Source organism: Bolinopsis microptera, chromosome 3 (assembly GCF_026151205.1).
Source record: "Bolinopsis microptera isolate Bmic1 chromosome 3, MBARI_Bmic_1.0, whole genome shotgun sequence".
Classification (NCBI taxonomy): domain Eukaryota; kingdom Metazoa; phylum Ctenophora; class Tentaculata; order Lobata; family Bolinopsidae; genus Bolinopsis; species Bolinopsis microptera.
This window is the reverse complement of record NC_087074.1, coordinates 14,221,648-14,247,106: the sequence shown is the minus strand read 5'-3', so window position 1 is coordinate 14,247,106 and position 25,459 is coordinate 14,221,648. Positions and strand designations below refer to the sequence as shown.

Below are 25,459 nucleotides of genomic sequence, written 5' to 3'. Positions count from 1 at the left end.
TCATGGCTTGTGGGATAGCAACCACATTTGTTTTGGCACGTGACCCAGAGATCTCGGTATCTTATTGTTTTGGAACGGTCACGTGATGTAACAACAGAGGTGTTTTACGTGCCCAGACAAAGGCACGTGTCCAGACAGGGAGGCACTATTTCAATTAGAAATGCTCCGGATTAATAACCATAATATGATGCTGGTGTGGGCTTGTAGCACGAAGTAATAATTACCGGCAAATTGAACCCCTAGTAGATACACCCTGGCCTCCTAATAACCTACCAACACGATGCTCCCTGGATCATTATTTTTAGCCATGTTTTCAAGACTCGAGTGGCATCGTATGAAATAAAAGCAAACAGCATGTACTGAAGAGTTACTCGACGGTAAAGAAAGAAATAAAGAAAACATCAGAAAGTGATGAATGATATGCTTTGAAATATGCTTTTAAAAAGCAAAAAATAAACAAAGAACTCTCAATCTGCAGCGTTGACCTCTATTGTTTTATATCCCCAACAGTCCAACTGCAATTTTCTATTTTCAAATGAATGATGTATGGTGCTCTGTAAAGTTAAGCTGTCACATGATGTCGTGTGCGAGCTCCGAGTAATGAGTTCAATGTTTGTAAAATAAAGCGTACTTATAAATGAAGGTGAAACTATAGATTGGAAATGAAGGTGAAACATAGTTTCATATTAATTTCCAAGAGCTGCGTAACTATAATATGATATGGTGATTCACTAAGATGATTACAGCTTGACAGCCAGAGCAGTTTCTGACATTGTTTTATCGGGCGCCGATTATACAATCCGTGAAATTATGATTGAACTGATTTTACGGTAAACAACATTTATTTACGTTATAGATTTGACGTGGACAATATGGAAGGTTAGCTTCAAAACAAATCCTGTCGAGAAATGTTGAGAACAACTCAATTATTGCTCTACGAGGGTACTGAGGAAATAAGGTGGACACCAAACATGAGATTCATCTATCAGAAGTCTCATCCCTGCCCCTATAATGGAGTAGATCGTGTGTTTTGAAACTTGTATATATTTAATTGTTAATGTTTGGGGGGGGGCCAACCATATTAAAGTATATTAAAATGTAGGATTTTTCCCGATTTTGACCCGGGGATATACTTTAATATACTTTAATATACCTACAATATACTTTAATATATCCCTATCTCCTTGGAGGCCTACATCAAAAATTGTTGCCCAAAATAAGCTTGAAATGCAATTCTTAATCGATTCCAAAAAGTTCTTGAAAAAATATTGAAAACTGATGGAGTTATTTCAATTTTAATGAAGTCATTTTGGCTAGTATTCCGAACCGAGATATTATGTGCAATTTTCCCAATTTTGTTCATGGAGGTCTTTTTACTTAGTATCCATTATATTCAACAAACACTGAGTTATATCTTTCACATAGAGTTAGTCTCATTAAAAAATATTGAAATTTTATCGAATTCGGGCAAAAGCGAATTTGGGCAAAAGCGTATGCCCAAATATGGGCATATTTTTTTAAGCTCATAGCTCAGCCAATTTTTGACCAATCTGGATGGAAATTCATGTACTAGTCCTAAAACAGGCTTATCTTGCGAATCTGAGTGAAAAATATAGTTCATCATGTAAATCTTAACGAAGAATATAAATCTTCTAATTGTAGGTATATTAAAGTATATTAAAATGTAGGATTTTTTCCGATTTTGACCCGGGGATATACTTTAATATACTTTAATATGGTTGGCCCCCCCCCCCCCCCCCCCCCCCCCCCCCCATGTTTCAAAATATTGGTAGCAGTGTATTGTGCTCTGCCAATTGCACCACTAAATTTGATTGTGCTCTGCCAATTGCATCACTTGATTTAATTGAATGTATACATTGTTTGAATGACCTTTTGTTCCTAAAAAATATCCTGTTAGATGTTCATAGATTTGTAGCTTTCAACAAAAGCCAAAAAAATCGTCAGTAAAAAAGTGTAATTAACGCTTGAATAGTGTCAATATGCGGGTCAACAATCAACATAGCATAACTAACAAACAACTACAATTTTTCCACTTCAACATACGTTATCAATATAAAAAAGAAAAAAGCAGCGATGATAACAGCGAGAAAACAGTCGCAAAAATGCGAGCAATATACCCAATTGTATACATAACGAACAAATCAGGAGTGAGTAACAACCATGATATCCCCAAATGTACAAAATATCAGAGATCACAGAGTGAGTATCAACTGCGATATCCCCAAATGTACAAGATATCAGAGATCACATACAGTTACTCCGCAGGACAATGGTCTCAACCTGGTTATCAGTAAAACCTTGTCACCTTATAGTTTGTACCCGCTGTAGAGGAGGGGTATTGCACAGGGTTGTGATCATGTACTGTGCGACCAGCGGCCTGTGTATTTATCAAGCCAACAGAAAATCCTGCTAAAAAGCTATCAAGTGTACAATGAGAAATGAGAATACCCTGTGGAGAGTAATACTTAGTGCTTAGACAGTGCAGTTGAGTACTACAGGACCTCCTAAGATTCCTCATTCCTGAGCTCCTGATCTTTCGTACTCACTCTCAGTGTGGTATCGTGGGTAGCACGTAGTCACGCTAATTGAACTGCCAAATCATTTGATCTGTAGTTAATTCAAACCTCGGGTTTGAAAAGCTCCCATGAACGCTAAATCAAATTACGGGGGTATACATACGTAATGCATATAGTTACATATTAAGTAAATTTATCCAAAGCATGGTCATTACTAATCGTCTCTACCCAGACGACCATTCTAATTCTTTAATACACCAGAAAGTACGAAATTGGATCACACAAAGACAAGCGAGCATACGACAAAGAACTTGTTAATAAGCAATCGATTTGGGCTGGCACAAAAATAAATCGATTTCAGGCAACATTCCACGCTCATTTTGCTAGGGAACAGACACCTACGATCGGTTTACAGCAAAGAAAAAAGTGTAAATTTAATGGGTGAAACTGGAGTGAAAGTTCCGCTGGGACACTCTCGAAAGAGCCGAAAGAAATACTAAAAATATAAAAGGAATAATTCTATCGTCACACTAAAGAATATATAAAATCGAGAGCTGTGGAGTAGTGGGTTAATGATATTTGTAACATTTTTGGAGGAATGACTAGCCAGTCATTATGTGAACTGGAGAGAACGTCTCCACTTCAACATTCCACTTAGCCTGAGAGATGCTTTAAAATATAAATTGAGAAATTAGATTAAGATCCAGGCTACAGCGGAGACAGACGAAATTCAATTAAAGAAGCGTTGTTCGTACTGTTCTGAGATCGATGAGACCTCCAATTAGGAGGGAAGGTTAACAATTAGGTACTTTACACAATATCATGTATTATAAAATATAAATTGGCTAATAACAGTTAATAAATAATAAGTTAGTAAATCAGTTTATTACACGTAGTACGTACATGTCTTGATGTCTATCACTGAGCATGAATAAAGATTATTTTAAATGATCTGATGATGAACTGAGAAAAGAGAAGAGGAATGTTTTTGGTCCAGTTTTGGCTGAAACCCACTGGAAATGAAGCAAGAGAAGGTGTAGCCGAAGCAAAGAAAACAAAACAGCCATATCATTATCAAAATTATGGTTGTCATGCAATTGCTCATTTAAAAAAGTCGAAAAACCCCGAAAATACACTACGACGCAGCTTTCTATCATATAATTATAACGCTGCGTGATGTCTGCATTTTTGGTTTTTATCAGCATTCTACCATTGACTTTAATTCAACTGAGGGGGTTGGTTGCTCCTTTATCGATATCTTTCAAGGAGCACAACACCGAAAATATCAGGTACATGAGATTAAATCAGACTGTGGGAAGAGACAAAGAAAATACAAGTTCTAATAGCTTACTGTTCTAGTTTCAAACTCAAATGGTATAACATTAACATTTAACAAGGACAATAGAAAATTGCAATCTTTAAGGCTAAACATCGCGGCGCCGTGATAAGCCAAAGTGTATGTGTCATTTTAAAGTTTTTTAAATGAATTTCATGTGGTCAAGTTTTATGGAAGATAGAATATGTTGCTTGTTAGGGCTTGTTAGCATGCTATTTAAGAAAAATGTGATATTTGTTCCTTAAATTTTTTTAAATACGCGCAATTCGTCGCGGGAAACTGAGAAATTCGTGATTTGTCGCGGCAAACGTGAAAAGTCGCGATTTGTCGCGGAGAATGGGAAAATTGCGTTTTTGAAGCAATGAGACTGCACTACTCCCTAATAAGGGTCTCCTCTAGTCTCTACTATGATAACAGAGTATTGTGTGGCTGTCAACAGTGTGAAGAATGAGCTGATAACTTAACAGACAAAAAATACAGAAAATATGTACAAGTGTTCTTGCCTTGATGGAGCGAACCATGAGTTAAAAGGTCCACTAGTGATTCACTTTATATTACTCACTTAATATCACTCACTTTATCAATGTGTCAAATGAAACTGGAGGGAATGCTTTCAGGATAACATCACTCAACTACGTAAATAAGTCTCTCTAAAGGAGTATAATATTATAAAGGAGTATATTTGTTATTTTCACAACTGCAATCAAATACATTTATTGAAGACACGATGTAACAGAGTCGATATATTTTAATGGTGCCATGGGGTGGCAGGTCCCCATACATCGTAGTCCGATAGTTTCACTGCTTCCTACAGGGTGGCCCAAAAGTGACTACCCACACGCAACCTTTTAATAACTCACGTTATTCGTCTTCAAATTGCACCAAAATTTCAGAGATTATAGATATGGGTCAAACTTAGATTTCCTGAAAGTTTTGTAAGCCACGTCCAATTACAGTGGGCGTGGCGTGACACTCCCTCTTTTTCACTATTGTCTTCATAAAATGAGAACGCTTTAAGCTAAGAACTCCAAATTTTTTGCACACATTTGGCTTGATAATTTAAAACCTTTCCCAAAGTTTCAAGTTCATTGTTTAAAATTTGGCTGAGTTATGACCATTTCAAAATTCATCGGACACGTGATCCGAGCACTCAGTCAGTGATCTCTGCACTTGGTTAATGGCCTGTTTGGCTCACATGCACCGCTTGATTGGTTGCAGGGCTTGTTAGCCCTGCTAGTCACAGGTTCGTTCCTTACAATCTATAAAAAGGAATGAACTATCCATTGAATCATCGAAAATGGTTCACTATCCTGCCTATACTGCGGAACAACGATTGTTTGTCTACCTGAACAAAGAGAATGGGGAGTTCTGCCCTCAGCTTAAACGACAATTTTAAATGAAATTCAACCGACCATCCCCTTGCCGGAAAAGCTGCTTTGATATGCATCACAAGATCAAGTTCACTTTTTCTGCAAAAGACGAACTGCGAGGACCGAAGAAAACATCACAATGGTTGTTTGTGACGTGATGGATACACCTAAAATTGGCACCCGAAAACGAGCTCCTGCCTTAGACCTCAGCAGAGCATTCCTTCAACGAATCCTAAAGCGAGATCTTTCTAACCGGGCCTATCGGATCACAAAGAAACACTAACTTTTAGACCGTGATTCCTGATTTTCCTGAAAAGGTCACGATCTGGTGCGCCATCAGTTCTCGTGGAATCCTAGGACCTTACTTTTACGAAGAATTTGGTGTTTTCCTGTCTAGCAAAGTCATTATCGGTATCCAATCAATCATGATCAGGTCGTCATCTCCTCAGTATGTTTGGTAAAGCCTAATGAACCTCATTAATACACGCTAACGCCTTACTCTTGATCAGATTGGGTGACGAGATTACTGATTGAGTGCAGAGATCACTGACTGAGTGCTCGGATCACGTATCCGATGAATTTTGAAATGGACATAACTCAGCCAAATTTTAAACAATGAACTTGAAACTTTGGGAAATGTCTTAAATTATCAAGCCAAATGTGTGCAAAAAATTTGGAGTTATTAGCTCAAAGTGTTCTCATTTTATGAAGAAAATAGTAAAAAAGAGGGAGTGTCACGCCACGCCCACTGTAATTGGGCGTGGCTTACGAAACTTTCAAGAAATCTAAGTTTGAACCATATCTATAATCTCTGAAATTTTGGTGCAATTTGGAGACGAATTACGTTAGTTATTAAGAGGTTGCGTGTGGGTAGTCACTTTTGGGCCACCCTGTAGTATATGAAAGCCGTGGTTTATATCCCCACAGAAAGCACACAACGAACTATTTCATACACAAATAGTAGGTATGTGCTTTCTAGGTGGAGACTGGAGATACTTATAAAGTTATATCTAAAAAGATATAAGAGACATGTTTATATGCTGGGAATTTCTTTTAATTTATATAAATATACCTAGTAAATTCCCAGCCTGAACATGCATGAACGTGTCTCTTTTGATATATAAGTTATTTGTTAATGATATGATTGAAGAAGAAGAATGGCGAGATGAACTATCTCCCACCCGCATAATAATCTATACCTGGCCTGACCTTGCCATTGTAATAACAGGACCATGCAGATTTCATTGTTTGATTGTTTCCACAATTTGCAGATCATCATTCATCTAGATGGGTATTATAATAAAATATGGATGGAAGTGCTTTTACTAGGTGTAGCCAGTCCACACCCTGGCTCCATAATATGAAGGACCTGTTTTAATTATAAATGAAAAGCTCGAATATAGGTAATTGCAATAGCTCGTTTTCCAACGAAGACGTGAACACGCAACAGATGGAAGGCGACCATGTAGTCGAGCTAGTACTAGTGCTCTGTGCTAGTATGTAGTAAACGCCAGTTATCGTGCACCAGAAAACACTTTCTAATGTCAGCTGACGACTGACGAGCAATACCGCAAAACCAAATTTTAACATTTTGCTTCGCCGGCTAGTTAGCGCTACTCGCTAGTTAGCGCTAGTTAGCGCTATAGTTAGCGCCAGACTATCGCAAAAGAATCGACCAATGGATTTACTTGTGATAATCATTTGTCTCACGTTTCGGAAAGAGATGTATCCTCCAATGAATATCCAATTAATCCTTTGCTTTGTAAGATATTCAAAATAATAATAATATTAGCAACACTATTATTGTAGATTAATCCAGGAACAAATTATCGATAAGAGTTTATGAAAATATCTAATAAATAAGTATCACGGCCGAATAGAATTCTATTTCAGGTGCATTCACATACCAGTATCAGTATCAAACTAGTGCAGCAAATATTTTATATTAGCACACTCCTCAGATGATCAGGACCAACAGACTTAAATTACAGTTACACTTTCAGAGCAAAGAATCAACAACACACATTTTGAAGCAATCTTCATAAAAGCGACGAGAAGACGGTAACAGCTATAAAATGTACACCAGCTAAATTTAGCAGCAGTCACCATCAAACAAAGATAGAAAAGCTACAGAGCTGTATAGACTATAGCTGGTATTATCCAAGGAGGGAGGCTAATTACAAACTCACGAAAAAAGTGAGTAAACAAGTTTACACGTGTTTGGGGAGGGTGCTCCATTGTGGCATCCTACAACCTACACACATCCTACATCCTACATCATGTCTAACATGGAACACACGACAGTGCTAATGTATAAGGTGGAGATCTGGTAACAAAAACCACAAGGCCCCCTCACACAGCGTTCACTCACATCGCACCTGTGAATGTGGCCGTTTATAATATGCAGCAATATTGGAAGAGATTGAATTACTTCTAAATTGGGCAATATCCCAGCGATCAACTTTAATTGAAAATGTGCCGAATTATGATCATTACATGTGCTGAATACGCCACCTAAAAGTAAATGCAGATTGTGGCCACAGAAACTGACTTGCGGGTAGTCCAAAAGTTTGACTCCTTTATAATAGCTGACATTCTATTTTGGGTGTGTTGAAGTAAAACCTAGTCTTCCTTTACAACTCCAACAATCTGTGTACTATATAAGAGACAGAGTAGTACAGCTGAGAGACATTAAAAGATTATAGTCTGAAGGCTAGCAACCAGACGGCTCATTCTGCAGAATATGTCATATTTGCAAACAATTTTGATAGCTTAAACTGACTCTGTAGAAAAGCAGCTGTGCTACTGTTGGCGTGAGGATATTTAGGCATTGTAAAGCCAATAAAGCGTTCTTTCTGGCGTACAAGACGGAACTTAGCACTTTCAAACAATATCAAAATCAGACACAATCGAGTGGGATTACAAATGCAGACACAAGCCCTATCAGTATGGCTTTCAAAAATTCTATCACCATTAAAATATTACATTAGATGTAAAAACCTAAGTATTTTAACAAATTCAATGGCACTATCCGTTGCGGAGTAGAGTCCGCGGCGGAGCCGCCGGACTCCGAGCGGACTCCGAGCGGACTCCGGCGGTGCTCCGCCAAAATGTATTTACACTGGACTCGAGTACATTTTGGCGGACTCCGAGCGGAGCCGAGCGGACTCCGAGCGGCTCCGCGGCGGCTCGGCGGAGTGTCCGCCGCGGACTAAGCCACTAGGCGGACTCCGGTCCGCCGCGGACTCCGGCGGAGTGCTTGGCGGACTCCGCCGGACCTCTCCGCCAGACTTGAATCCGGCGGAGTCCGGCGGAGCTTGGACTCCGCTCGGAGTCCGCCGGACTCCAACAGAGTCCACTGACTTCCGACTTTCGACTTCCGACCCTCGGCTAAATTTGTCACGTGACATACAACATAGCCAATAGCATTTTGCGATATTGTGGTCAGATAAAAAGGTCGCTAGTGATAAACCTTAACCATTACCCTCACAATGTCAATAGTGTACAACTCTAGTCCTAACTTTGACCCTATAATGTATAAACGTTGACCCTAACCCTCCACCAAACCGCCAGCAGCGAAATATCAATGTCATTGACTGGTCACGTGACCAAAACAATTTTTGTCATATTATCTCATATAGGGAAGCGTTTTTAGTTTTACCCAACTCGTTGCATGTGGCGTCATTCGGCCGGATCCCTGTGACGAAGTAAGGACGAAGCCTGAGGTCCTCAGGTAACATCGACCACCGATTGAAAATTCAGAGATTTTTTGACATAAAGGTTAAATGTAAAACTAAAATCTTGATGTTAATTGATTGACGACGCGACGTCAATTTTTGAGCACAGCGCGAGCGCATGCGGAAAAGGACCGCGTAGCTAGTCAAGATGTTGATAAATATTTGGCTTGTGGCGCGATGTGTTGCTCTAAGTCTAACTATAGCCCTCTCGCTTGCAATTACTGGGCCGCGCTCAGCCTGTCATTCCGCCTAATCTCTATTAACAACATTAAAGCCTGGGGTCCTCAGGTAAGCTTGCAGTAGCGCGCGACCGCCGGAGGCGAAAATGACCTGGTTAGCTAGGTAAACGCGATGTGCCTTGTAGGATGAAATCCTACTAGCTGACGCCACTCGCAGCTGTGCTGCTCGCTGTACGTCAGCGATCGAAACTTATACGCGTATCACCCGTTAAGATGTGCCACCCGACGTGCCACACAATTTTTCTCGTTGCTCGTCGCACGTCGACGAACAACAAAGCTCGTTGCGACGCGCAATGAGCTGCCAGGCTAGGACATCGTCCTGGTCCAACAAATTTTGGCGAGCGATTTTCTCCAAAAATTTAATGAGGGCGCGAGAAAAATTGTTACAGCTAAAAGCAGCGTATTTTGCCCCATTTTTATTACTATATCAACTCCGATATCCACTAAATTTTTCGGAAAGTTGTGAAAGCCCAATTGGAAGGTCCTCGCCAATTTCCAGAATGATCTCATTTAAGGAACTGAAGATAAATCCGAATAATACGACAAAAATGGTCAAATTTGGACGAATTTGGTCAAATTACGCGACTTTTACAGCTACTTTTGCTCCAAAAGCCGCGCACCATCAAATATGGCACCTAGGCGAAACTCACTGATCTTTCCAAAAAGGTATAACAAATTTGGTATTGTGAAAATTCTCACAGTCTCTAGAAAACAGTGGTAAACAATTTTTTTAAATCCAAGACCCTGGTCATTAGAAACACCCCTAAAAGTTCGTTTTTGAAAAAAAATTTAAAACATCCGTAATTTCATTTCTGTTTTAGTTACGCATTCAATTTTTTGTATGCGTATAGAAAATTAATACGGCTTAAAAATGAGATGTCCGGCGACCTCCTAGCTCACTCACAAAACTCAGTAGGAGTGATTGAACTGCGAGGGACAATTGAGGCTAACAAATTTACTCATTATTTTCAAAAAAGAACATTCTCGTGTTACGTCCATGATATCCAAGTTGCAAGTATAATCCATAGTGATTATACTTGATCGAGATCTAAGCTTTAATTATTCGAGGTGAAAATGAGGCTAACCACCTTTTGAGAGGGTGAAATGAGGCTAACAAGTATACTTTTGTGTATATTTTTGAGCAGGTTCGGTATTGTGACTATTTAATATGTCAACAATAAAAATGTATTCATCCTCTTCAAGCTCAACATTTCAGAAATCGCCGAGTCTACTTGTAGGAGGCCAAAATGAGGCTAATAAAGAATTTGACCGCATTTTAACTTTAATGTACAGAAACAGGTTATGGACCCACTAATAAACTTGTTATTGAAGCCCGAAGGTTATTGAGACTTTATCGATATCTAAGCTTCAAATATTCGAGGTGAAAATGAGGCTAACCACCTTTTGAGAGGGTGAAATGAGGCTAACAAGTATACTTTTGTGTATATTTTTGAGCAGGTTCGGTATTGTGACTATCTAATGTGTCAACAATACAAATTTATTCATCCTCTTCAAGCTCAACATTTCAGAAATCGCCGAGTCTACTTGTAGGAGGCCAAAATGAGGCTAATAAATAATTCGACCGCATTTTAACTTTAATGTACGGAAACATGTTATAGACCCACTATAAAACTTGTAATTGTAGCCCGAAGGTTATTGAGACTTTATCGAAACTTATGTGAGGTTGGATTGAGGATACCTTCCCTCCTTGAGGCAGAATTGAGGCTAACAGATACACTAGGCTAATAAAGAATTTGACCGCATTTTAACTTTAATGTACGGTAACAGGTTAACAACTCACAAGTTACTTGATATCTGTGTTGCACATTAAATTCCTTGGGATTATAGCTTCAAATATTCGACGTGAAAATGAGGCTAACTACCTTTTGAGAGGGTGAAATGAGGCTAACAAGTATACTGTTGTGTATATTTTCGAGTAGGTTCGGTATTGTGACTATCTAATATGTCAACAATAAAAATTGATTCATCCTCTTCAAGCTCAACAGTTCAGAAATCGCCGAGTCTATTTGTAGGAGGCCAAAATGAGGCTAATAAATAATTCGACCGCATTTTAACTTTAATGTACGGAAACATGTTATAGACCCACTATAAAACTTGTAATTGTAGCCCGAAGGTTATTGAGACTTTATCGAAACTTATGTGAGGTTGGATTGAGGATACCTTCCCTCCTTGAGGCAGAATTGAGGCTAACAGATACACTACGCAGACAAACGTCACTGTGCCAGCTGTCAAGTAGTTGCTGAGCAGCAGCAGCAGTTAGATAAGAAAATGAAGTTGAGGAAGGACATGTATTAGAACTGTTGGCTAGAGTAGGCCCCTTACTCCTATGGAGCTCTCTGGCCAACTGCTCTGGCAATGCTCTCCATGGGGCCATGTAATATCACATGATCTGATATCATGCCAAATTAGGCTATAAACTATAAAGTATAATAAAAATGGAACTGTTTGAGAAAGTTTTACAAGGGAAGGTTTTATTTCGCATCTCAAACGCAAGGAAATATTTTTAAACAAATTATAATCATAAACTTTTGCCAAACGCTAAATCAGTCTGATTAATGCACTCACAAACAATAAATCTACGTCAAGTTGTTGAATTATACCAATATTTAATTCAATACCTCTTAATTAATGGTAGTACAGCTGGCGAGAGGGCTCTAAAAAGCAGTGCAATTAGTTTTGTAATGTGCGAATTTGAAAATAATAAGTGGCTGTCATATAGGTCAAAAGTGGAATTAGAGAAAGAAAATAAAAGCATTCAGCATTAAAACTATCGCTTATAAAATATTATAATAAGCAGGAGTTAGCCTCAATCTTACCTCTCAACTGAATAAAGGTTAGGCAGAAACAATTTGAAATTGAAGGGCTAGTCCGAAGAAGCAGTAGAACAAGAAATTAACAAAACCTTGATAGTTAGCCTTATTTTACCCTCCATCAAAAGACAGAAAGGGTAGGTGGAGTCTACCATCGACCTAAAGTATCCATATAATGTATACCAGGGCAAAGGATAGTTTAAAGGACGTTATTGTTCAAACATAATTCGAAAATCAGAAAAGATCTGTTAGCCTCATTTTACCCTCCATTAGAAGGAAATGGCTGGGCCAGCCTTCGACCTAGAGCATCCATCTCATGTATACCAGGGCAAAGGATAGTTTAAAGGACGTTATTGTTCAAACATAATTAAAAAATTAGAAAAGATCTGTTAGCCTCATTTCCCCCTCAATTAGAAGAAAAAAGGGGACGGCTGGGCCAGCTTTCAACCTAGAGTATCCATATCATGTATTTTAGGTCAGAGGATACTTTGATAGACGCTATTATTCAAAAATAATTCAAAAATTAGTAATAACTTGTTAGCCTCATTTTTCCCTCAATTAGTGAACAAATTTCCCTCATCTCTCTGGATTCTGAAAGAGTGAGATCTGATGAATCGATTAAACATGTTTAAACTTTTATAGCATGCTTAGAAGCTGTTATTAGGAGACAAAATGTAAATGACTCGTTAGCCTCAATTTGCCCTCGACTAAATGCTTCAAAACTTTTATTAATCGAAACAAAATTAGTTGAACTATAGATATGTGAAATATCATATGCCTATCTTAGAAGTTCTTCCTGTGACAATCTTCTAAAGTTAAAATGGGAAAATGAGGTCCATCTCGTGCGAACTTTCCTAATGACCAGGGTCCCAAGCAACTTTATTTTTTATCGTGCACCCCCTATAAAAAGAAACCTAGCCAAAGTGGAAGTCGGCGCCCTCATTAAATTTTTGGAGAAAATTGCTCGGCGCGCTCGCCAAAATTTGTTGGACCAGGACGATGTCCTAGCTTGTATCACGTTGCGACCCCCACGGTCGTTTCACTATAGACGATACAGGGGGACGATACAGGGGGAGCCGCGCACTTTGTGCGCGGCGGGTCATACAACGTATGACAAGTCCTAGCCTGGCAGCTCATTGCGCGTCGCAACGAGCTTCGTTGTTCGTCGACGTGCGACGAGCAACGAGAAAAATTGCGTGGCGCGTCGGGTGGCACATCTTAACGGGTGATACGCGTATAAATTTCGATCGCTGACGAACAGCGAACATCACAGCTGCGAGTGGCGTCAGCTAGTAAGATTTCATCTTACAATGCAAGGCACATCGCGTTCATCTAGCTAACCATGTGCTTTCGCGCCGCTGCGGGCGCGCTTGTTCCACAAGTCATTTCCGGCGGTCGCACGCTACTGCAAGCGAGAGGGCTATACTTAGAGCAATACATCGCGCCACAAGCCAAATATTTATCAACATCTTGACTAGCTACGCAGTCCTTTTCCGCATGCGCTCGCGCTGTACTCAAAAATTGACGTCGTCAATCAATCAACATCAAGATTTTAGTTTTACATTTGACCTTAATGTCAAAAAATCTTTGAATTTTCAATCGGTGGTCGATGTTACCTGAGGACTTCAGGCTTCGTCCTTACTTCGTCACAGGGCGATCGGAGCTCGAAGAGCGTAGAGAGTGCTGGCTGGCGTCGTCCTGTGATGGTCGACGTATTTTTGCTTGCTGGGATCCGGCCGAATGACGCCACATGCAACGTGTAGGGTAAAACTAAAAACGCTTCCCTATATGAGATAATATGACAAAAATTGTTTTGGTCACGTGACCAGTCAATGACATTGATATTTCGCTGCGGACGGTTTGGTGGAGGGTTAGGGTCAACGTTTATACATTATAGGGTCAAAGTTAGGACTAGAGTTGTACACTATTGACATTGTGAGGGTAATGGTTAAGGTTTATCACTAGCGACCTTTTCATCTGACCACAATATTGCAAAATGCTATGTTGTATGTCACGTGACAAATTTAGCCGAGGGTCGGAAGTCGGAGGTCGGAAGTCAGTGGACTCTGTTGGAGTCCGGCGGACTCCGAGCGGAGTCCGCCGAGCTGGCGGACTCCGCCAAGCTCCGCCGGACTCCGCCGGATTCAAGTCTGGCGGAGAGGTCCGGCGGAGTCCGCCAAGCACTCCGCCGGAGTCCGCGGCGGACTGGAGTTCGCCTAGTGGCTTAGTCCGCGGCGGACACTCCGCCGAGCCGCCGCGGAGCCGCTCGGAGTCCGCGGCGGACTTTAAAGTCCGCTCGGAGTCCGCTCGGCTCCGCTCGGAGTCCGCCAAAATGTACTCGAGTCCAGTGTAAATACATTTTGGCGGAGCACCGCCGGAGTCCGCTCGGAGTCCGGCGGCTCCGCCGGAGTCCGCTCGGAGTCTGCTCGGAGTCCGGCGGCTCCGCCGCGGATTCTACTCCGCGACGGATAGTGCCAATTCAATGATACTGATGACGGCGCCACTATACCAAAATAAAAAGTAAGCGGCAGAAAGATCTAAGATAATAAAATAGAATAGCACTCAATTGTTGGGACACGCGGCTGTCTTCAAAGAGTTGCTGCCAAGACATGTGTCTGACTGCTGACAAAAGAAAGGAAAAATACTCAGAGTACGTAACATCTTTACCAAAATAATACGTGCTTGCTTAGCAGTAAGCTTTAGATCGGTCCTCCTGTTTTTTGGAAGATATATAGAATATCGAATAGACCTGAGGAAATGGTGGGATAACCTCTGCATTAAAGGACCACTTTTTGGTTACAACCCTAAATCTTCCAAGACATGGGTGATAGTCAAGCCTGAGCACGAAGAGAAGGCAAGAAACTTGTTCCCAGATGTCAATGTGACAAGTATTGGTCGACGATATCTGGGCAGCTTTATCGGAACTGATGAAGGAAAAGGGGCTTTCATCGAGGAAAAAGTTCAAGAATGGTGTCGTGATCTTAAACAATTAAGTGATATAGCATCAAGAGAACCTCAAATAGCATACAGTGCATACATGTATGGGCTTAGTAAAAGATGGAACTATGTGTGCAGAACTACCCCAGGAGTTGCAGATAGGCTCACTCCTCTGGAACAAGTAACACGCGATGAGTTTATCCCAGCTATCATCAACAGGCTGTTTAGCTGCACTGATGAACTAAGGAACATAATGGCTCTACCACCAAGATATGGAGGATTGGGTATACCAGTTATGATGGACATGGCAGACCGAGAGTACAAATTCTCATGTAGAGCCACAAACCCCCTTAAAGAAGCTATTCTCAAGCAGGTAGACAACTACACAGAGGACTGGAGAGTAAGCAAAGGAGTGAAAACTGAGATAAAAACTGAACGAGATCTCTTCTATCGACAAAAACAAGCGGAAATACGCCAGGAGCTCGAGTCAACACCACTGGCAAAGTTGATGTTCCAACTAGCTGCTGAGAAAGGGGCAAGTGCTTGGTTAACAGCACTACCTTTAAAAGAATATGGATATCTGATGAACAAACAACAGTTCTCAGATGCAATAGCTCTCAGGTACAACCTGAACTTAACGGACAGCCCTAAGACATGTACGTGTGGCCAAAAGTACTCAGCAAACCATGCGCTCATCTGCAAACTCGGTGGATATGTATCACTGCGGCACAACTCGCTGAGAGACACCTTTGCTGAACTAATGAGAACTGTGAAATGCAAGGATGTGCAGACTGAGCCAGTTCTTCTTCCAGTTGATGGTCTGAAGTTGCCTAAGGGAACAGTACTTGGAGACCAAGCTAGGCTGGACATTTCTGCAAGATCGATTTGGAATGCTTCAGAGAGGGCATATTTTGATGTAAGGGTATTTCATGCCCCAGCCCCCTCCAATGCAAGCAAATCGATCCCAGCAATGTACCAGTCCCATGAAAATGAGAAAAAGCGATGTTACAACGCAAGGGTTCTTGAAGTGGAGAAAGAAAGCTTCACACCTTTAGTGTTCTCGACTTCTGGTGGAATGGGTAGTGAAGCTGAAAGACTGGTAAAAAAGCTGGCCAGTAAGATGGAGTACCACACTGGCCAGAGGTACTCGGATGCTGTAGGTTACATCAGAAAGCGCCTTCGCTTTGAAATCCTAAGAACAACAGTGATTTCTCTCCGTGGAGACAGAGGTGCGAGAAAAAACATTGTTAATATAAACAGTCTAGATCTTAACTTGGAGCCACAAGGCCAAGGGTAATTTTTTGAGTGTTTAGGGAATTTTTTATATTCTTAAAGGTTTGATTTTATATAGGGTCATTGCTATATTATGTGTATATTGTTTGAATAATTTTACATAATACAATAGACCTGAGAGACCAGCAAATCATTGAATATTTGAATCTGTACATAAAGCAAGAGGCGTCGTCGGTCGTGGGTATTAGAACTGCATCACGCATGTTGGCTTTTTGGCATTAAATTTCACGATTCGAGCCATTATACACGTGATTGTTGAACATTGGTATTGCAATTAAAATCACACCTGGATGTAATATTTTCTAGTGTTTCTCGGCGAAGGACTAGGGACTTATATACTGGTAGTGGTAAAACTAAGAGAAGGAAAAACAAAAGAAAAACTCAGCAAAATGTACCGATAGTAGTAGGACCACACACTATAGTCTAAATTAGAGTATAAGTCAAAATGTCCCGCTACATCGATCAGCTGATAATTCAGCTGCACGTGGGCGTATAGTGACCAATCAGCGCACAGTTTTAAATCAAGTGGTTGCGCGCCTCCCAATCAGATCACGATATAAATGAAGTAATGTGATAGCGCGATAGCCGATAACTGATAACGTGTGTCCGAACAAGATGATAACGAGTCACACACACGGGGACAAGAAATTCTCTTTAAAATGATCTCCTTACAGACTAATAAATACGACGGTGCTTTAGATTGAATTTGATTTACTGTTTAATTGAACTGTTTACTCCAATACACGGTCGATTGTTTTTCATATATGGACATTTATACTTTTATTTTCTTCATTAGTATTGCTCAAAAGTCCTTCAATGTTTTTAAAATAAAAAATGTATTCTTACATAATAAGCTTTGACTCTCCGGTAAATTAATTTACTGGTTGAGACCTTCCGAACCCAGTTTTACTAAATTCCACGCTATTTGTTAATAAAATAATGTGGAAATGAAGAAAATGCCAAAAGGCAATAATTTGATCTGTGCATATGTGTACTTCCCAAACGGAAGCAAAAAATGACATTCCGATTTGCCAGCTCTGGCTAATGAATTTAAGTCGTTCAGAGACGAGAACATTATTAGGTAGCGGTGCTTATCGCTGGTTATCTCCCTGACGCAAACTGATTAATTGCTTTTGTTTATAGCTGTAATGCTAAAGATTACAATATCAGTCCGGACAAACACAGTGCTGTGGATTCTATACTATTGCTATAATGGGTGAAATTAGACTTTAAGTTCACTGCAGTCGCAATATGTATTATCCTGAAGCATAGCTAATATTGTAGAATTAATAAAAAATGATAAAATTCATAATACAACATATTTGCAATTAAATTTCATTTTCTGCTGTCCAATCTTTGACGGTTCAGTATGATTTAAAGGCATTGTATACCTAGGGTTGTCACTAGTCAGGCATAATTAGGGTCATATAAATGGGCATGCCATGATTTAAATAAACTACTTAAACACATATTAAGATACCGAAAGCAAACGCTCGATCACGGCCCGTCAAAGAGCTCCACTTGAACCTGCCAAGAGCGGTAACAATTATATTTTTACCTCGGCGAAATAACCGCAAAGAGAATCATTAAACTGTCACGACAGAAATATAAAAGCTCGCAACATGTACATTGTACATGTTGCGAGCTTTTATGTTTTATATTTGTACATTGTACAAATATAAAATATATTTGCACAGTGGCGAGAATGGTGATGTATAAAGGCAACTAGGCCAGCAATCTATCGCTGTCAAGTGTAAATTGCTCTATGACAGAAATGAGATTAAAAGGTCGACAATTCATTGGTATGAGCTTGATCACTCTCCTATGGCTATGGTATAATACGACATGTAATCTGTCGTGGTAACAGAGCCGCCAGGACAATAGAGCAACGTTTAACAAGCCTAGTTTCAGCATTCTCATGTTTCCAATCAGCCTTATTTATTATGTGTATGGTCTGATAATATTAATCACAAATTTACTCTGCCTGGCTTGGACAGATTTTATGAGAAAATTACAAATAATAATATTTCGAATGGATCGTGCAGCTTATAGTTATTCATCATCACAACTTTACAACTTTACACCAGGACTTATAACTTTATAACTGCACACCTGTTACAAGCTCATATTGTTACATTTTAGGTACTTAGCGCTGGTAAATGCCGAGAAGTTCATAATTGAACCCCGATTAATGTGTCAGTGTAATAACAACATATTATGGTAATTTTATCGTTGTGGTATTTTTATACGTACTGTTGCTCCCTCTAAGTTCCTCAGACAAATTCATTCCAATTCCACAAACCTATCTAAAAAACTCACCAAAGGAAACACAAGAACAATGCTCTGATGAAAGTGAGTAACATAGAAATTGTAGACACGAAAATATGCAATAAGCAAAAGAATATTCACATTTTACTTTAACGACGTACTACGTGCAGCACCAGTTGCTCAGTTGGTAAACGAATATTCACTCATTCATTGGTACTTACTGGGCGGCGCTCAGCCTGTCATTCCGCCAAATCTTTAATCCTTATGTTTATGAACATTATAGCCTGGGGTCCCCAGGTAAACTGGTACGAGCCGTGTCGGTAAAGAAAAGCGTACACTCAAATAGGACTAGGAGTACAAGACCTACAAGTGCAGCTTGTTCACTCAAATAGAAAAGAAGAAAGCAGCTCGTTCATTATAATAAAAGTAGGAGTGTAGGACCTGTAGATAAAGAAAGCAGCCCGTAAACAGACACTAGATATCAAAAGTAGAAGTGTAGTATAAAGAAAGCAGCTCGTACACTGCACTCGCACGCAGTTACATAATATATCTTGATGACAGGTGGTGTAAAGAGAGAACTACAATACTACTAGTTAAAATATATTGGTATTTTATCCCGCACAGAATGTGAGTCAGAAAGCTGCAGAGCACGTCTCCCGTATTTTTATAGTTATGTGTTCCGTAAATGCCAAAAATGATCTAGAATAATTTTGAGTTTGACGTCCGAGGGAATGAATGGGTTTCGCAGCGTCATGTAGTAAATTTGGTTCATGATATGAGCTGTTGTAAAGGTTCAGTTAGTGGAGGCACATGGAAGATTCTGGCATTTTACCTGCATTCTACCTGCATTGAAATTGTATTCTACCTGTATTCTACCTGATTAATATTCCAGATAGTGTCTGTTATAGCAGGGATACTATAATAATCAGAGTCTACAGTGTGTACTGTCTATTCTACACTAAAACTTTGGTTATTGGGCTACAATAACTGGGCATTTCTCACATTTCTCTAATTTTCTAATTTTCGTCTAGACGAGGAAATTGTTAAGCCTTGCTACTGGTACTGCTGGTATCCGTATAAGTTCTTACTCCACGATCATTGACCCTGCAAAACAAGCACATAATCTGTAAATGTAATCTCAACAACAACTTCTGTAGGAACTGATATTTTCGTCTTTGAGCTCTTACAATGAAATAATGTTAAATAGCTTTATATTATTGAGTTATTGGATAGTGACAACCATCTGGTGACAGGAGAAGTGTAACAGATATGTAACACGTTGTAATTAGTTTATGTTACAAAGCGTGTCTTCGGAACAGCTGCAGTTCAATCGGATAGTTTGATGAACAATATTTGTTACCTAAAATTATAGAAATTGTATGTATAACTATGATGCTTTTAAAGATTTTCAAGTAAAATTCGATGAAACAACAGGGAATAATAATATCGATTACTCTTAAAATGTGTTTGTAAAGGTCGGATAGGGACATGGTGATGGTGAAAATTTAAAATGTATCGGCATTTTAATTGACGGATGTTACTCGTCTAAATTTCTTCGAAGTAGCGCGCGCCGCTTTCTTCTCGAAATGGCCCGACGGCAAGTGCTACGAAGTAGCGCGCGCCGGGCCAGATCATTAACAATGGTCAACATTTTAATAACAAAATTAATTATGTCCTAAAATATCAAATATGCAAATTAATAATATCAAATCAGTTATTTATGTGTAAACTTAATACATTTCTTATCGGCCATGTAACCCAGATAAGCAGCCTCGCCACTAACAAAAATATGACAACGGCTGAACGGCAGGCAAGTTTACTAAAACGCCCTAAGTATATTACAATTCTCATACCGTTTATCAAATTTTCAAACATGTTTCGTAGGTTTTGGAGACGTTAAATCTCAAAGCTGCACGTGGATGTCTGGTTAGCTTATTGCAACAGTTTGGTGCTCGTGGATATGTGTTATAGTGGGTGTATAATGTTTAACTTGAACATTGAAGGTCAAGACCACCCGCAGTTTAACCTACTAAGCATAAATAAATTAGAAGCTGTTTAAACGGTCTGAAAATCAATGAAAAATAGGGCAGACCTTTCAAATAGTTGACTTTAGTCTAAAGAATTAGTATCTTGCTTCGTTATTTAGGTCAAGTTTGAATTTTGAGTTCAATAGCGGCTATTCTTAAAATATAGATGATGATATTTTCCCTCTGTTAATCGATCATGACCTAATTTCTATTAAGAACTTACGTCGAAACTATAACATCATCGTAGATTTCTGACTTGCATCTCCGTATGGAAACTGTCTGCTTAACGGTCTTCCTGATTTTATCAACGCCGTCTTCTTCTACCGTAAACCGAGCTAGCCTGCATTAAAGCTATAATAGTACCCTCATGGTTGAAACATACTGACAAATACATAGCAAATGAGTTTAATTTTGTAAACCCGAACGTTTTGTAATTATGTTTACCCGGAAGTTTGAGAGAAAGAAAGTCTGCTTTTTTGTACTGGACGAAAAGGAGGTTTGCTTACTCTTGGGGCAGGCGTCACCAGAAAGGAGCCCCTTCTTGCATTGGGATCTACTGAAACGTTGAGATTGTTCTAACCTTGATTAGGGTCCGCGAAATTACATCTTCAATTGCAGTGGTACTGAATCACTTGCCACCTTAAGTATACAAGATGATTGAAACATCTTAATCTAGCAAACTGAACTAAAATATCAAATCTCTTACCAGGTCCCACTTTGTGTTTAAATGTGATGGAAACCCTGCTATTTTGCACATAGGAGGAGAATCTTCTTTTTAAAGAAGACGGTTTGCGTCTGGTAAAGGTACTCTCCAGTGTGATGGCATTTCTTCTACGTTGCCTACCACCACCTGACTTTTCCTCCTTTACACCTTCAGATAAACTAAAACTCATCGCTTTCCTGCATATAAATCTTCAATTATATAGCTTATTTCGTCAAGGATACTTGGACCGATTTAGATTATTTTGAGGTTACAACATAATTACTAATGATTGATAAATTTGGGACGTGATTAAAAGAATCAATGAGATTGATTGGGGAATAGAATCATATCCTCAAAGAACCTCAAATTTAAGTCCTGTACGTTAGGTTTGGTTGAGTAGTTGGACGGCGGTTGAAGATGGGAGATGGAGGGGACATCTCTTCCTCCTCTTCCTCCTCCTTCATCTCCTGCTGTGATGGAGGGGGCCCTCTGGTGGCACACAGGAAGAACTTTAGGGTCTTGTAGTCGTGAAGGAGTAAATCTGTGTCCTCCGGGCTGACGCTCGGTACTTTGCCTGATAAGGATAAGTTTACTGTTTTCTTTCCATAACGTACATACCGTTTTATTTTTGAAATACTTCCTTACAGATTAGTCAAGTGGATGCAAAGATTCGAACTGCCCTTAACTTAGCTAGTTGTTGAACTCAGACTGACCAAGTTTGCATGGAGTGGATGGTACACGGGGACTCAGCCTTGAAGGTGGAGGAGGGTGGTTTTGACCCAGCCCACTGAACCAGCGGGGTTTCCCACGGTTTTGAGCTCCCGACGTCGTTACTTGAATCAAGGATCGGGATAAACTCCACTCTGTGGTAGAAAAACTGCCGGAGGGGTTGGAGGAACCCAGGATAACTGATTGCTCGTTCACAGGGTGACACTTTTGAAGAGAACATCTGACGTGGATATTTTGTTAGATGCGTCAACAGGTCAATTGTGGAGAAACAAATTACAAACAACTTTGATTTTTGATGATATAGGGAGTAAAGAATGCTCCATTCGTTCATTCATCAAATAACAACCCGCTGTAATAAACTTAAAAGAGCACCTCTTCATGTGAAAAAACTTGCGGTTTGGAGGAGGACTCTTTATTTGGGGAGGTGTAGGACAGCAGACCCGGTAGTTGTTGTGCTCCTGGGAGTGTCTCTCCCACGTGGTGTAGTGGGAACACAACACACTGTACGTGCATTAATGTTGTTAGAACTGTGAACGCACATTTTAAGCAACTTTTGATAATTTACCCTGTATGTGCTCCTTTATATAGTCTTACTCGCGATCAATAATTTGTTCATTGTTATTTCTTTTTTATGCAAATACTTGTTCTGAAATTTATCATAACAGCAAGTTTTCAAATTCTATGACAAAACTTGTCAAACCTTGAAGGATTGAATCCTCTAGAGTATTGTTGGTTCGCTGATTCACTTTCTATAATTGTTGAGACTGGTGTACTCCCTTCCTCTGGTTTCCTTAACTGCATGATTCCAATTTCTGAAATTTTAGTTATCTCTGCAATGGATTGGACTGATTCTATCGATCCCCCAGGAGATATGGGTCTCGAAACAGACCGTATGTGACAAGGATAGTATAGGGAACACTAAATTACAACAGATGTTGTAAGGTATAACAGATAACTATGATATTGAAGAGTTACGTTCGTGTTCATTTAGAAGTGTATATCTTCGGTTTTCAGGCAGTTTGTATAGAAATAGAATGTAGGATTACATTTATTATCGGACGTATAAGTGTGCCGTTTTAGTAGCGCTTTGTGTAGAATTGATGACTCGTGGGCAGGGGACAAGCCACGTGGCAGGTCACGTGTCCAGTCGAACTGGAAAATAGAGGACGGTGCTTTATCGAAATTCGGCAATATGTACACATTATCGCGTTTGCATTGCTTATCTTTTTCGTTATCTTTATACAACGGTGAATTCTCTCCATCTTGCGCGGGTTATTATTACGATCAGTTTAATTTGGTTATCAGCCGAGATAAGTACGCCATTGGTGGGATAGAAACCACGTGACACAGAAACCACGTGACACCACTCGCGTTACTAATACTTTTCCGCGTTTCACGTCTGTCCGTTATTTTCATTCTCCCGATAGCTTTATGTGCGTGTCGCTTTTCCACACTGAACTCTGCAATAGAATTAGACAAAATGATGGTTTGTTAATAATATTAATGCTTTTCATACAAGTTATACTTATAACAAAGTATTAATGTTATTAATTAGGTGTAATCAATTACATTTGTTCTGATTTGGGTTATCAATTTAAAATTGTCATAAATTTCACGTCGAAATATTTATTTCTAGATTTCATGAGAGCGATCAGTATTTTCCGGTTTAACTGCATGCATTTGAAAAGCAAAGCTTCAGAGGGTGCTAAGGCCATTATATATGTCAACCTTTCTTAGCGGTCTGTATATTTTGAAATTCACATATTTGATCAAACTATTTCTAGATAATGGCCGACAATACTGAAAATGAAACAAGCACCAACAAGCCCGTCACTCAAGAAAGTGAAACTCAAGAAATTGAAACTCAAGAAAGTGAAACTCAAAAAAGTGAAACTCAAACGGACGAGTCCATCGTCAAAAATAAAATCAATTCCAAAAAGAAGGTCATTGCCAGATATTCAAGATCAAAATGTAATATAATGATAAAAGAGGCAGTGTTGGAGCTGAAGGAGCTACAATTGCAACAAAGAGACCAATTTACAGACTGTAAGTAAATTTTTCAAGTTGATAATTTGTATGTCTCGCGAGGCCTTAATATACTTACTTTTTACTTTGGGCGATCCTCAGTCGAAATGGCCTTAATATAAACAGCCTTAATATAAACAGTGGAAATGATAAATAAACTAGTCTTTGGCATCTTATTATTCAAGAAATTAGTAGTCTATATTATAGTCTGACATTCTCCGTACACAGCGAGCACCAATAAAAGGTACAGAGGAAACACTGCTCAATCCGTGATAAAGTTCATCATACAACACAATGATTTCCCTAAATCTAATATAAATGAGGACCGTGTGAAACGTAAGTTGTAAGTACTTTTGACACAAATTATTAAGCCTTAATGTTGTGTCGGATTCTGATTTGAACCACTAATTTAATTGAGGAAGATTGTACGTTCTTGACTTCCGAAACTTATTGTGTTTCAGAAGATATGAAGAGAGAAATAAAGAAGATGATAAACGAAGGGGAGCTGATCAAACTGTCAGGAACTGCCACTGGTCTGATAGGTAAATCCCGCACATTGAACAAATTTGGTCGTAAGATGATGTTTTAGCTGTAACCCCATCTCGCGTTAATTTCTTTACATCGGCCATGTCGCTGCTAAAAGAACAGCAGTTTTATGATTTATCACTCAACCTAGTCAAAATAATGGCAATGATGATGGCAATTACAACGCCGAATTTAAATTGGTGTTTGTCGGTTTTATCTGTAGTGACTTTTAACCGTTGGGCGCTCAATTAGAATATCGTAATTGTTTGAAGATCTTTTAACACCTTCCCAATTAAGGAAGATTTAAGCTGAACGAACCACGCATAAAGAAAACGGCTCCAAAGAAATCGACAAAGAAGAAATCTACGGATAAGAAGCCTGTTCCCAAAAAGAAATCGGCCATCCTTGACAATGCAGGTTCTGTGAAAGAAGCTAGCGCGAAAATGAATAGAAAGATTAATTGTGATTGACTTTTATAATTTAGGTGGTATTGGTAATTCCAAATTTGATATAGTGATTTCACAAGGTTTTTAAGTTTTGTATGCCTGTTTAAACAGTTATTTTAATTTTGTTTATAATCTTTGTAATTGTCTTCATATTTATTTATTACAAATCTTTTAGATTGTAGATGTTATGTTATTACGTTAAACTTAACCTGAGCTTTGTTGTTATAAACATCATAATACGTTGCGGATCAATCGAGGGTATTTGACTTATCATTATTATATTATTAAGAAACTGTTTACACCATTATAATATTCAAAACCCCTAAAAGAAATCAAGTCCTCCTAAAATGGTGATCAGTACAAGATCAAGACAGCTAGAGTAAAAATTTGTTTCTCCAAGCAACTCTTTCATCGGCTAATATCTTAAGCTTATTAAGATCATTCAAAGAGTTAAGT

General features: G+C 39.2%; 2 protein-coding genes across 2 annotated transcripts in view; one reads left to right on the top strand and one right to left on the bottom strand.

The window, feature by feature from the left end:
• LOC134813642 (calcium/calmodulin-dependent protein kinase kinase 2-like) overlaps positions 1 to 22,504 on the bottom strand; it is a 68,355-nt gene extending 45,851 nt beyond the window's left edge. The window contains exons 1-6 of the mRNA XM_063821524.1: positions 22,380 to 22,504; positions 21,992 to 22,227; positions 21,640 to 21,852; positions 21,282 to 21,475; positions 21,020 to 21,131; positions 20,799 to 20,915 (exon numbers count right to left, since the gene is read on the bottom strand). Of these exons, the coding sequence (XP_063677594.1) occupies positions 20,799 to 20,915; positions 21,020 to 21,131; positions 21,282 to 21,475; positions 21,640 to 21,852; positions 21,992 to 22,227 (872 nt within the window). The 5' untranslated portion in view covers positions 22,380 to 22,504. The remainder of the gene's footprint in view (positions 1 to 20,798; positions 20,916 to 21,019; positions 21,132 to 21,281; positions 21,476 to 21,639; positions 21,853 to 21,991; positions 22,228 to 22,379) is intronic.
• Positions 22,505 to 23,899: 1,395 nt separating this feature from the next.
• LOC134812149 (uncharacterized) lies at positions 23,900 to 25,144 on the top strand. Its single transcript, XM_063819382.1, has 4 exons — positions 23,900 to 24,053; positions 24,261 to 24,368; positions 24,494 to 24,574; positions 24,855 to 25,144. The coding sequence occupies exons 1-4, from the start codon at positions 23,987 to 23,989 to the stop codon at positions 25,025 to 25,027; spliced, it is 429 nt and encodes a 142-aa protein (XP_063675452.1). The 5' UTR covers positions 23,900 to 23,986; the 3' UTR covers positions 25,028 to 25,144.
• The last annotated feature ends 315 nt before the right edge of the window (positions 25,145 to 25,459 follow it).

Excerpts from the sequence above, each read along its gene's own strand:
- LOC134812149 (XM_063819382.1), top strand. The coding sequence starts at position 23,987 with ATGATAAAAGAGGCAGTGTTGGAGCTGAAGGAGCTACAATTGCAACAA. Across the intron at positions 24,054-24,260 it reads AAGAGACCAATTTACAGACT|CGAGCACCAATAAAAGGTAC; the intron begins GTAAGTAAATTT and ends CTCCGTACACAG. Across the intron at positions 24,575-24,854 it reads AACTGCCACTGGTCTGATAG|GAAGATTTAAGCTGAACGAA; the intron begins GTAAATCCCGCA and ends TTCCCAATTAAG.